Source organism: Trachypithecus francoisi, unplaced genomic scaffold, assembly GCF_009764315.1.
Source record: "Trachypithecus francoisi isolate TF-2019V2 unplaced genomic scaffold, Tfra_2.0 Lachesis_group13, whole genome shotgun sequence".
Classification (NCBI taxonomy): domain Eukaryota; kingdom Metazoa; phylum Chordata; class Mammalia; order Primates; family Cercopithecidae; genus Trachypithecus; species Trachypithecus francoisi.
In genome coordinates, this window is record NW_022681458.1 from 127,360 (window position 1) to 138,829 (window position 11,470).

At 61.7% G+C, this 11,470-nt stretch overlaps 1 protein-coding gene across 4 annotated transcripts; it reads right to left on the minus strand.

Moving 5' to 3' along the window:
- Positions 1-2,897: 2,897 nt before the first annotated feature.
- Positions 2,898-8,740, minus strand: NEU4 (neuraminidase 4). 4 transcript variants are annotated; one of them, XM_033229444.1, is made up of 5 exons: positions 8,284-8,347; positions 6,593-6,665; positions 5,466-5,669; positions 5,033-5,288; positions 2,898-4,250 (listed from the first exon to the last, which is right to left on the minus strand). In XM_033229444.1, exons 3-5 carry the CDS (start codon positions 5,664-5,666, stop codon positions 3,253-3,255), a joined length of 1,455 nt encoding a protein of 484 aa, XP_033085335.1. In that variant the 5' UTR covers positions 5,667-5,669; positions 6,593-6,665; positions 8,284-8,347; the 3' UTR covers positions 2,898-3,252. The 4 variants fall into 4 exon arrangements, with proteins under 4 accessions (XP_033085335.1, XP_033085333.1, XP_033085332.1 ...); XM_033229442.1 differs by lacking the exon at positions 6,593-6,665 and having other exon boundaries at positions 8,284-8,740; XM_033229441.1 differs by lacking the exon at positions 6,593-6,665 and having other exon boundaries at positions 5,466-5,672; positions 8,284-8,359.
- Positions 8,741-11,470: the final 2,730 nt, after the last annotated feature.

An 11,470-nucleotide genomic window follows, 5' to 3' on the forward strand; every position in this document is an offset into this window, starting at 1 on the left:
GACTGTGATGACCCTGCTAGCCACAAGCCAGGACACACGCGTGACAGGATGCACTTAGCACACGACCTACACATGCCATGAGCCAGAACACATGCATAGCAGGATGCACCTAGCACGTGACCTACATGCACGTCATGAGTCAGGACACACGCATGGCAGGATGCACCCAGCACATGACCTACACATGCCACAAGCCAGGACACACGCATGACAGGATGCACCCAGCATGTGACCTACACACGTGTCACAAGCCAGGACACACACATGACAGGATGCACCCAGCACGTGACCTATACATGCCACGAGCCAGGACACACACATGACAGGATGCACCCAGCACGTGACCTACACATGCCACAAGCCAGGACACACGCATGACAGGATGCACCCAGCATGTGACCTACACACGTGTCACAAGCCAGGACACACACATGACAGGATGCACCCAACACGTGACCTCCACACACAACGAGCCAGGACACACACATGACAGGATGCATCCAGCATGTGACCTACATACGCGTTGCAAGCCAGGACACATATGTGACACAATGCACCCAGCACACAACCTACACACACGTCACAAGCCAGGACACATGCATGACACAATGCACCCAGCATGTGGTTCACACACGTGCCACAAGCCAGGACACACGCATGACAGGATGCACCCAGCACACGACCTACATGTGCCACAAACCAGGACACATGCATGACAGGATGCACCCAGCACGTGACCTACACACACGTCACAAGCCAGTACACACGCATGACACAATGCACCCAGTACATGACCTACACACGTGCCACAAGCCAGGACACACATGTGACACAACGCACCCAGAATGTGACCTACAAGCACCATGAGGCAGGACACACACATGACAGGATGCACCCAGCACACAACCTACACGTGCCGTGAGCCAGAACACATGCATGACAGGATGCAACCAGCACATGACCTACAAGCACCACGAGCCAGGACACATGCATGGCAGGATGCACCCAGCCACACCACCTACACACACGCCACAAGGCAGGACACACGCATGATAGGATGCACCCAGCACGTGACCTACACACTCCACAAGCCAGGACACACGCATGACAGGATGCACCCAGCATGTGACCTACACACGTGTCATAAGCCAGGACACACGCATGACAGGATGCACCCAGCACACGACCTACACACGTGCCACGAGGCAGTACACATGCATGACAGGATGCACCCAGCACGTGATCTACACGTGCGCCCTAGATTCCCAGTTGAAATATTAACCCCAAGGTGAAATATTAACCTCCTGGGAGGGTGGAGCCCTCACGAACGGGATAGCGTCCCATACAGGAGACCCAGGAGAGACCTGCCTCCCGCCGTGTGACACAGCCAGAGGCCGCCATCCATGAGCCAGAAACAGGGCCCTTATCAGACACAGAGCCTGCTCCCATGATCACAGACTTTGACCTTGGACTTTGAGCCTCCAGAACCATAAGAAATACATTTCTGTTGTTCCCAAGCCTCCGGTCTATATATTTCATTTTAGCAGCCCCAAGGCACTAAGACACAGACCCCCTAAAACCAGCACTGCCAGGGCCAGGGCAAGGGGCCCCTCCTATGAGGTGCTGAGGCTGCCTGAGGTGGGGAGGGGCCCAGGGTGATTGTGGGAACTCAGGGCTCTCAGGGGCCCCGGATCCAGGCCCCCATCCTGCCCCTGCCTGGAACCCAGTGGTGGCCCCTCTCAGGCAGCAGCCCTCCCGGCAGCGCATTTGCTGGGGAAAAGGGGGCCACAAGGGGAGATCATCTCTGCTGCCCTGGGGACCTTCGGCGACTCAGAGACCACCTGGATGCCCCTCACTGCTGGGGGCTGGCCATGGGTCCCCGCCCTTGGGAATGGTCACCAAAGCCAGCCTAAGGGGTGACCAGACCCAGAGACACGCAAAGGAGCCCATCACACACAATTCAGGGCTGGGAAGAAGGTGGCACACGTGTGCACCCCCAGCTGGTGCCGTCCATGGGCATGGCAGCAGGCTGGGCAGGAGCACTTGAAGCCAGAAGGAAGGGCCCGTGGAGAGAGGGGCCCAGGGCTCACTTCTATTTTTTCTTTATAGCTTTCTACATTTTCCAGATTTTCTTTTTTTCTTTCTTTTTTTTTTCTTTTTTTTTTTTGGAGTCTCACTCTGTCACCCAGGCTGGAGTGCAGTGGCATAATCTCGGCTCACTGCAACCTCCGCCTCCCAGGCTAAAGTGATTCTCCTGCCTCAGCCTCCCAAGTAGCTGAGATTACAGGTGCCCACCACGATGCCCAGCTAATTTTTAGTGTTTTTAGTAGAGACAGGATTTCACCATGTTGGCCAGGCTGGTCTCGAATTCCTGACCTCAGGTGATCCACCTGCCTCGACCTCCCAAAGTGCTGGGATTACAGGCGTGAGCCACTGTGCCCGGCTCATTTTCCAGATTTTCTACAGTAAGCATATGTTCCTTTTATCATCAGAAATGAAGACTTTAAAAGGAGAATAAATAAAAAGGAACCTCCCTGGGGAAACAGCCCCAGTGGAGCCCAAGCCCTCTCCAGGGTGGGGTCAAGGGAGCGGGACACAGGGCTGGTCCTGGAAGGTGACCCCCTCCTGGTGTCCAACTCTGCGGGGAGAGGCCCTACCTCCTACTCCTCTGGTAGGAAGTTCAGAGAGTGCGGCAGACCACTTGCAAATCACCATCAAGGTGATTTGAGGTCAAGGGCGGAAGCCACTTCCTCCCTCCTACCCTCTCTCTGCTGGCCCCGGGATGTTTAGGGGCAGAGCTTTGCTAAGGCAGTGAGATCTGGGGATGGGGGTCAGAGAAGTGGGTTAGAGCAGAGCTCCCCTCCCCAGGGCTGGAACCTGAAAAGGAAAGAAACGTCTACCCCGACACAAGCATGATTCCTTTATTTCGAGCCAGAAGGCAGCCAGCAAGCAAGTGCTGCCACCCACAACACCCTGGCCCACCTGCAGTCCGGTGCCTGGCCCTGCAGCCTCGGAAGGGAGCTGTGGGGGGTCGCCCAGGGCCCACTTCCTGCCCCTACCTGCCCTGCTCACTCCCAGCCGCTGTTCCCCTTCCTGAAGAGCAGCCCCTGCTTGAGAGCTCTGAGGAGCAGCTTGTTTCTAATCCACAGGATTCTGCACTAAGAGCCCCCCACATCCATCCTGGGGCACCCCAGCGTATTCCACCCCTCTGCCCCGGGCACCCAAGGGGCATGGACACGGCCAGAAGGCCTGTCAGGAGGGCCAGCAGCACCCCTGAGGCTTGTCCCCAAGGTTGGGCGGCTCGGGGCTGGCGGGCACGTTCTCCAGGACCTCACGTAGGGAGAATGTGCAAAAGGAAATCTCATCGTAGGAGGTCCTGGCCCCACTCTCGTACAGGCAGGCGAAAACCAGGCCCCCCTCAGGGGCCGGCCCAACGGACGCCAGGTCGGAGTAGCCACTGGGGCCCTGGTAGATCACCCAGGGCTCTGTCCAGCTGCGCGGGTCCAGCGGGGCCTGGCTCAGCCGGATGCCCATGTGCAGCCGAGCCCTGCGCCCCACTGGGTGGGAGTACAGCAGCCACGTGGGGCTCTGGGGCGGGGCAGCAAAGGGCATGGGGAGCGCTAGGGTCCAGGACCCCACATCCCCACTGACCCCAGGCCTGGGGCCAGGCTGCCTGGGACCGTCCCCCTGAGGCTGCAGATGGCTGCAGGGCCCACCCGGCACCTGGCCTCCATGGGGGTCTCCAGCAGCCTCCTCTGGGGGTTCATGGACCCCAGGACCAAGGCGTGGAGTGTGGAGGGGACTCCCAGGGCCCACTGACCAACCGTCATCCCATGGCCTGCTGGGGGTGGGGGCTGGGAAGCCCACGATGCTGCCCTGGCAGCCCCAGGCTGTCTCAGGCAGGGAAGCCACGCGCTCTGCGGGCAGGAAGGAGGTGCCCTCGTCAGTGCTGAGCGCCTGCACGCGGCTGCCCAGGGGGCTCCGGGCATTGCAGTAGAGGAAGCTGCCGGCCTGTCCACCATCCACTGCCGCCAGTTGGCACTCGCCTGAGCGCAGGTTGGGCACGAGGCCTCCACAGCGCCAGGTGCGGCCGTGGTCATCGCTGTAGAAGGCGAAGGAGTGGGGGCTGGTCCGGCAGATCTTGCCAAAACACTCTCGGCGGTCCACGTGGTAGGTGTAGGCGGGCACCAGCAGGCGGCCTGAGGGCAGCTGCACGCCATGGCCGGGACCCACGGCGAACGTGGCCCAGTCTGTGGGGAGGAGGGCGGAGGTGGGAGGGGCTGCTGAGTTCCCGAGGTGGGGGGGATGGAGGAGGGCACAGGGGGACGGGGAAGGAGGGGCTGGTGCCTCGGGTTAGGACCGTCGCACTCTGACCACCCTTCCACACGACTCATCGCAGCCACCCTGAGTCCTCCCAGGCTGAACAAGCTTCTCCCAGTCCTTAGCAGCTGAGCCCAGGTGGATGGCACCCACGAAGGCTGGCGAGCACTGCCCATACAGATACAGCAGAGGGCGGGCAGGGGGAGTGAGGCCCTGCGGTGGGGTCCCGGGGCCCGCCATGTATCTGCTCCACTCCCTGCTGTGGCTCCCACAGGCCAGGGTCAGGTGGCCACAGAGGACGGGGTGGAGGGAAAGCTGTGGGCAAGGCCTGGCCAGGCCCTGGGCAGGGTGAGAAGGGAGTAAAGAATAAGAGGAAGGGGTGGGGCGGGGTGGCTGTTGGTTTGGGAGCTGAGAGACACCTCAGCATCCAGCCTTCTCCTCTGCAGATAAAGGGATGACCCGGGAGGATGAGAGAGAGTCTGATCAGCCATAGAGGGTCTGCTCCTGCCCACCGGGTGGACTGGGTGGCGACCAGTATCCATTTGCGAGGGACGGGAGGCTCAGGAGAGTCCTGGGGAGAGGGCTGGTTGGTTCCCTTGTGGCTGGAGGCAGGGGCGGGGCTGGGGCAGAATGGACATTTCCAGCTGGAATCTCCCTTCCATGTGGACCGTGGCCAATCCGAGGGACCCAGACCGGCACCCTGCCCACCTACCCTGCACGGCACCACCGATGGCCTCCTCGGTGAGGTCCCGGGCATTGCCCCACGAGAGACCGGCGTCACGGCTGGACACACAGCAGAGGCGTGCGGCGTTTCTTCCCGTGGCAATCTGCACAGCCTCGGGCGTGTGGCCCAGCACCGCGATGAAGAAGAGGAAGACGGTGCCTGTGCCAGTGTCATGCACGGGGCAGGGGTTCATGGACCGGTGCTCTGCCAGGGCCGCTGTCCCCAGCACCTGCAGGGTGCCCCACTGCCCAGAGGAGGAAGTGCCGCTGACTAGGATGTCCAGGGACCTGGGCACAGCCCCCCGCGGGGCACCTGAGACAGCTGAGCCTGGTTTGCTCATCTCTACCTCGGGCATCCGCCTGCCACCACCACCCCCGCCCCTGTCCCCTGGTGTGCAGCCCCAGTGGGCCCGGCCACTCACCCGCACGGAGCCCCCCGCCCGTGTGCCCCTCCTCAGCACCAGGCGGTGGGCGTGGGAGTCGTCGGGGCTGAGCCGCTGCTCGACAAAGGCCAGCAGGGTGGGCCCGGGGGGCACGGGGAGCAGCGAGGGCACGCGGTAGGTCAGGCCGGTCCTCTCTCGCTGGAAGAGCACTGTCCGTGAAGGGGTATGAGGGGCCCCCATGCTCTGCTGGTCAGTGCAGGGCCACAGGTCAGCAAGGCAGACCCAGGGAGCCCCACACTCACTCCTCGTCTGGACTGGGGAAGGGGCTCAGGAGTTGCAGACAGCTCCTGCCCACACCTAGGCCTCTTCCTGTACCCACCTTGGGGTCAGCCCTGTTTCTGACTCCCTCACCCCCGATCCGGAGCAGCCCCTCCCCAGCCCACCCTCACACCCCCTGCACCCCAAATGTCTGTGGAATCAGCCCTTCCCCTCTCAACACGGCTCTGGGAGTTGACCCTCGGCCAGGCTGGTTGGTGCGGAGGTGCAGGGGAGGCTGGCCAGAGAGCCCCGGGACCCTGCCAGCCATGTGCCCAGGACACAGGGTTATCCCAGAATTCACCCAGCAGGAGGTCGTGTGGACAATCAGGACCCAAAACCTCAAGCAAGGAGAGGCTCAGTGTCCCCAGAATAGAGGCCACAGCAAACAGAGACACAAAGAGGCGAGCTCACAGGGAGTGCTGGGAGCCATGGGGACAGGGGACCCGCTCCCACTTCCTGAACGTCATCGGGTTGCCCACAGCCAGGGATCCTGCAGGGGACAGGTGCTCGGTGATCAGACCCCTGCCTGCAGGCAGCTGGCCCCATAGTGCCCCCACCCCACTGCCTGGTGCTTTGCACCTGCAGGCCCTGACCTGAGGAGCACCTGAGAAGCACCCATAGGAATCAGAAGCCCCAAAGCTGAGTAGGGCTCCCAGACAACACTCACCAGGGCAGGGCCCGGGTAAGCAGGCATTTGGGGCACATATGGGGTCTGCTTGCTGCAAGCGGGACCTGCCTGGGGGTCTCTCGGTCTGACCGCACGAAGGCAGGCCGGGCCAAGCGTGAGCACGCACAGCCCGGCAAGGGAGGTGGCACAGCTGCAGAAAGGTGGGAACGCTGGTACCCACCGTGCAGGACTCGGAGCGGTCAGAGCCACGGCCAGTCACCCAGGCTGGGCACACGGGGCACCTGGATGGGAGGCTAAGGGAAGGAGGGCGGAGGGAGATGGCCGGATGCCGAACACCGCACCTGGCCAGGGCACAACGCCTCCTACAACAGGGACCCACGCACACTCACGAGTCAGGTGGGACCGATGGAGACCCGGGTAAAGGTGCAACACTCGTGCAAAACCCGGGCAGGCCTTGCCCCTACACCTGAGGCCTGAACAAACAGCTCCACCTCCAGCCACCTCTGCCCTGGGCCGCCGGTTCCTGAAAGGCTCTTGGCTAGGGCAGCTGGCCGGCCCCTTCCTGCTGCTCCCCCACCACCAGTGTGTGGCTTCTGAGAGCAGCTTCCTGTCCCCAAAAAGGCCCTGGCTCTGCTCTCAAAGGGCAATTGTGTCCAAGCGGGAAGCAGGTGCAGACGCCACGTGTCCCTCTGGGCTAAGCAGGCACAAGCAAGACATTCTCTCTGCACTTGGCTCCCTCCCCAAGGCCCGGACCACAGGAGCAGGCGTCAGCACCCCCTGCAGACATGAGGCCCAGGCCCACTCCTGGGGACAGAGAGGGAGGGAAGGAGGCTCCAGAAACCAGCTGGTCACTCTCCTCATTGCACAGAGGGGAAACTGAGGCCCACAGAGAGGACAAGGCTGCCACACACTTGGCTTGGGGTATCCTTGCCATGGCCAGGCCCTGGGTCCACAGAGCCTCTGTGTCCTCAGCAGGCCCCTCCATCTCAGAGACCAGCCCTGCTTAGCGTGGCCAGTTCAGCATGTTCCAGAGGTTTGGCTTGACTGGGACAGCTGTGTCCTGGACATTAACCAGTGCCCCCGCCCTCCCTGACAGGGCCCTTCTCAGGGGTGTGGAGTCACAGAAGGGGAAACCGAGGCCGGGGGGAGCTAGGACCTCCAGGAGAACCTGGCCTTCTGGCCCCTGGACCCGTTGTAGGGTTCACTCTAGCTTGGCAGGAGGCCATCACAGACCCCCCACACCCCTCGCAGCCCATCCTCTGTGGGCCCCCCTAGAGTCCTGAGGTCAGCCCAGGCCCTCCGCACACACCCTTTGGGGTCAGCACTTCTTGTCCGGGGACCCGTCAGGTGTAGGAACACCTTGGCGAGGGGCATTCCCATGCACCCACATAAAGTGCAGAGGCCAAAGCTTTGCACAGGATCCCGGCGGGGGCCCTCGGCGGCTCTGACCCTCAGCCTGCACTGTGAACGTCCTGTGCCCTGGCCAGGGCGAAGACTCCAACCACAGACCCTTCACCTGGTACAGCGTCCCCGACCAGCCCATCTGCAGCACAACCCTGTGGGCGGGGGCCGGCCCCCTGCATTGGGCCCCTCACAACCCGTCTGCCTCCATCCCATGCCCTGAATCTGCCCCCAGGAACCCTCAGTGTCACACCCACCCTGTGGGCCAGGAGACGGTCCCATTGGGAGACGCGTGTGGGACCTCTTGCTGGAGGGGCCCTCAGAATCCATGCAACCCGCCCCTTGTTTGAGAGCTGAGGCGCCACCCTAGGGTTGGCAAGCAGTGGGACTCGTCCAGCACCCCCAGACAGAGGGGCCGGTAGCGGGACAGATCCCTCAGGAGCAGGTCCTGGCCCCGAGCGCCAGGGTAGAGGGGTGAGGGCGCTGGGGGTGCAAAGGGCAGGGACTCACCGGCCACCTCGGGAAGGCTGCGGAGCTCATCATGGGTGGCTGCCTTGCCTGACCCAGAGCAGAGACAAGGGCCCACTGTGCGGGCAGCAGGCCAGGGAGCTGGCCACGTCCCAGGGCTACGTCAGGACCCTGGACACTCCCACGGTGGCACAGCTCCACTGAAGCCCAGAGCGGGGCCAGGGGTGCAGATGGGCACCCAAGAGCCACACAGATGCCTGGGGCCAGCACAGGCTCCCCTCTGCAGGTCGACGCGCTCAACACTGGGGTGCTGAGGGCACAGGGATGCACCCTCCAACAAGGGCTGTGGTGAGGCCACAGTGGACCTCCCAGGGGGACACAGGGGTCTGCTGCTCAAGAGATGCGGCCCTGGCAGGAGGGCTCCGTGAGTGTACACTCTCTTCCGGGCTTCCTGGGTGCGGGGCCTCCCCTGGCACAGCACAGCCCCTCACAGCACAGGACAGCGGCCCCTGAGGCCTTGCTGGGCTCCGGCTCCGTATCTGTGCTTCTGGCAGGCCAGCACCCCATCACAGTGTCCTGTGCCTCTCAGGGCCCAGGGTGACCCCTCCCCAGCACAGCTGCCCCTGCAGGACTCCTGCCAGGCCCATTCATGCCGGCCTGACCCCGGCCTGCCATTTCGGAGGCAGCCTCGGTAACCGATGCTCAAATGACCACTGCCCAGGCCAGAATCCCAGAGGAGGCCACAGGTCCCCAGTGCGCTCTGATGGGGAAGCCTCTGCGGGGGCTCCCTGGGCCCTGAACACCCTCCCTTCTCACTGTCCCTCCCTCCCCCGCGAAGGGCGTCCTCAGATGCTTCTGAAACCCGGGGGCTGTGGTGGGAAACAGGGAGGTCATGTGGTTTCCAGGTTGAGATTATAAACCTGCTGCGTCCCTCCAGGTCTTGGGGCCTGAGGGGATTTACTGGGGGGAGCTGGGAGGGGGCCGGGGAGGATGTGGGAGAGAAGGAAGTGGGAGGGGTGGGCCCCAGCTCCTTCCGACTCATCTGCGTGCCCCCCGTGGGCCGCATGCCCCCCATGGGCCGCTCACCAGTGCCCTGTGCACTCACAGTCCCCCGGAGGGGTGTACCGAGTCCAGGCAATTTGGCCGTTGTACACATCCTACCGCTCAGCCAAGAATCCTGGGGCAGGTGGGTGGGAAGGCACAACCTCCCCACCTCTCAGAAGCCCCAGCCCAGCCCCACCAGAACCGGGTGGCCCATCTCCCTTCTCCTGTCCCCCACGTCTGGGCCTGGTGGAGTCTGACCAGGGCCATCCCCTAAGCACCCAGGCTCATAGGGAAATGGGGCCTCCCAGCCCCCACGTCACCTTGCAAAGCCCCCTCCTGGGCCACCCTGAGACAGAGGCTGGGTCTGGAGCAGGGCTGTCTGACCAGGGTGTGCCCACAGAGCTGGGATGGGGCAGGCCTCACTCCCTCTGCTCGAGGCTTTTCAAGCCCACTTTTTTCAATCTAGAGATTTCACAGAAAAACCGTGTTTTCAGCTTCTCCTGAAAAGTCAGATTCACCCTCAGGTGCCACCTCCTTCCCCGGGCATCTCTGCCTGGACAAGCCACCGTCTACCTGGGGTATATGACAGCCATGGGTCCCACCAACCCCCATGTCACCCCGTGGCCCATGGCTGCTCAGAGGTCCCTGGGCACATCTGAGGCTCTGTCCCTGTGGGATGAAAGCCACCGGGAGGAAGCTTTCCTTAACTGCCTTCATGAGCTCTGGCAGCCGAGGGGCCATGCTGACACCAGCATCACACGGAAGGCTGGGACATGCCCCCTCCCCCAAAAGCAGTTTTGGCCACAGTGTGTTCCCCCTTTCATGGCTGCACGATGTGGAGGCATTTTAACCACCCCTTCTCAATGCACAACCCGGACAGGCTGTTCTCAACACTCTACTGCAAACCACACACCATTTTACGTCGCCAGAAAGACCCCAAATTTCTGTTCAAAAAGATGGTACCAGTTTCAGTTCCCACCAACCTCGAAGGCAGAGACAAAAGGACAGTGTGCCTCTCCTGTAACCTCATTTCTTCGGTGACTGAAGCTGACGGCAGAGTCCACGCCTGGGCACAGGGCTGCCACCGCAGCAGCCACCGCCCCCAACCCTCACTCCTCCTCCCAGACACGACCTGCGCTCTGCTCAGAAGCAGACCTCCTCGTGCTGAACTCACTCGGGCCCAGTGTGCCAAGGGGGCCTGGTTTTGGGGCCGCCAGGTTCTGCCTGATGCTCAGAGGGTAACTGGATGCTGAAAACCGTGAGTCTTTCTTCAACTCAGGGGAATGTTTCCACGCAGGCCAGGCCTCACTGACGCAGGCATCCATGACAACTGTCCGGCACTGACTGAGGGTGAAGTGAAATATCAGAAGCTGAGAGCCAGCGCCTCATACAAAGCTGGGAAGTAACAAAAGCCCACCAAGAGTTTTGCCCACGGCTTTCCCGGGCCTTGAAGCATGGCGAGATCATGAAGGAATTCTTAACAGGACCCGGTTAGTATTAAACAGGTTTTATTGGGGGGTCTGAAAAAACTCCCCAAGCCTCCACAAACAAGTTTACTGGGCTCTGAAGGAACTCCCCAAACCTCCATGATTTAGCAGAAGACAAGATAAGAGTAAACACCTGGACCCATTTAGATCAAGTAAATTTACGGAGGCTCCAGAGGAAGGTCAGGACTCGAACTTAGTTATAGATTAGAAGAATTTAATCACATATGTCACACTTACACGTAGACATAGAGCCTAGAAGGTTTATAAGCTCTGGAAAAACTCTGTAATCTGGAGTTAAGTCTGGTAATCATTTCCGGGCCATCTCCCTGTAACCAGTTACAGAAATAAAATCTCTCTTCTTCCCCAGTTCATCCGCATCTCGCTATCAGGCCTCGGGAATGAGCAGCCCGACCCCGGGTGTGGTCCGGGAATGTTTTGTTCTCGGCGTGACCTGCTTTCTCATCTGTGGTCTTCTCTGTCTTCTGGGACTCCTGTTGTTGGCACGTGGGCTCCTCCAGGGCCACTCTCCCTTTACCTGGCGGAATCCCCTCCTGTGGCTTCCCTGGGCTGAGAGCGGAGGGAGGGAGGGTGGCCTGCCGAGGTCCCTGGGCTGAGGTGGGAGGGTGGCCTGCCGAGGTCCCTGGGCTGAGGAGGGAGGGTGACCTGCCGAGGTCCCTGGGCTGAGGAGGGAGGGTGAC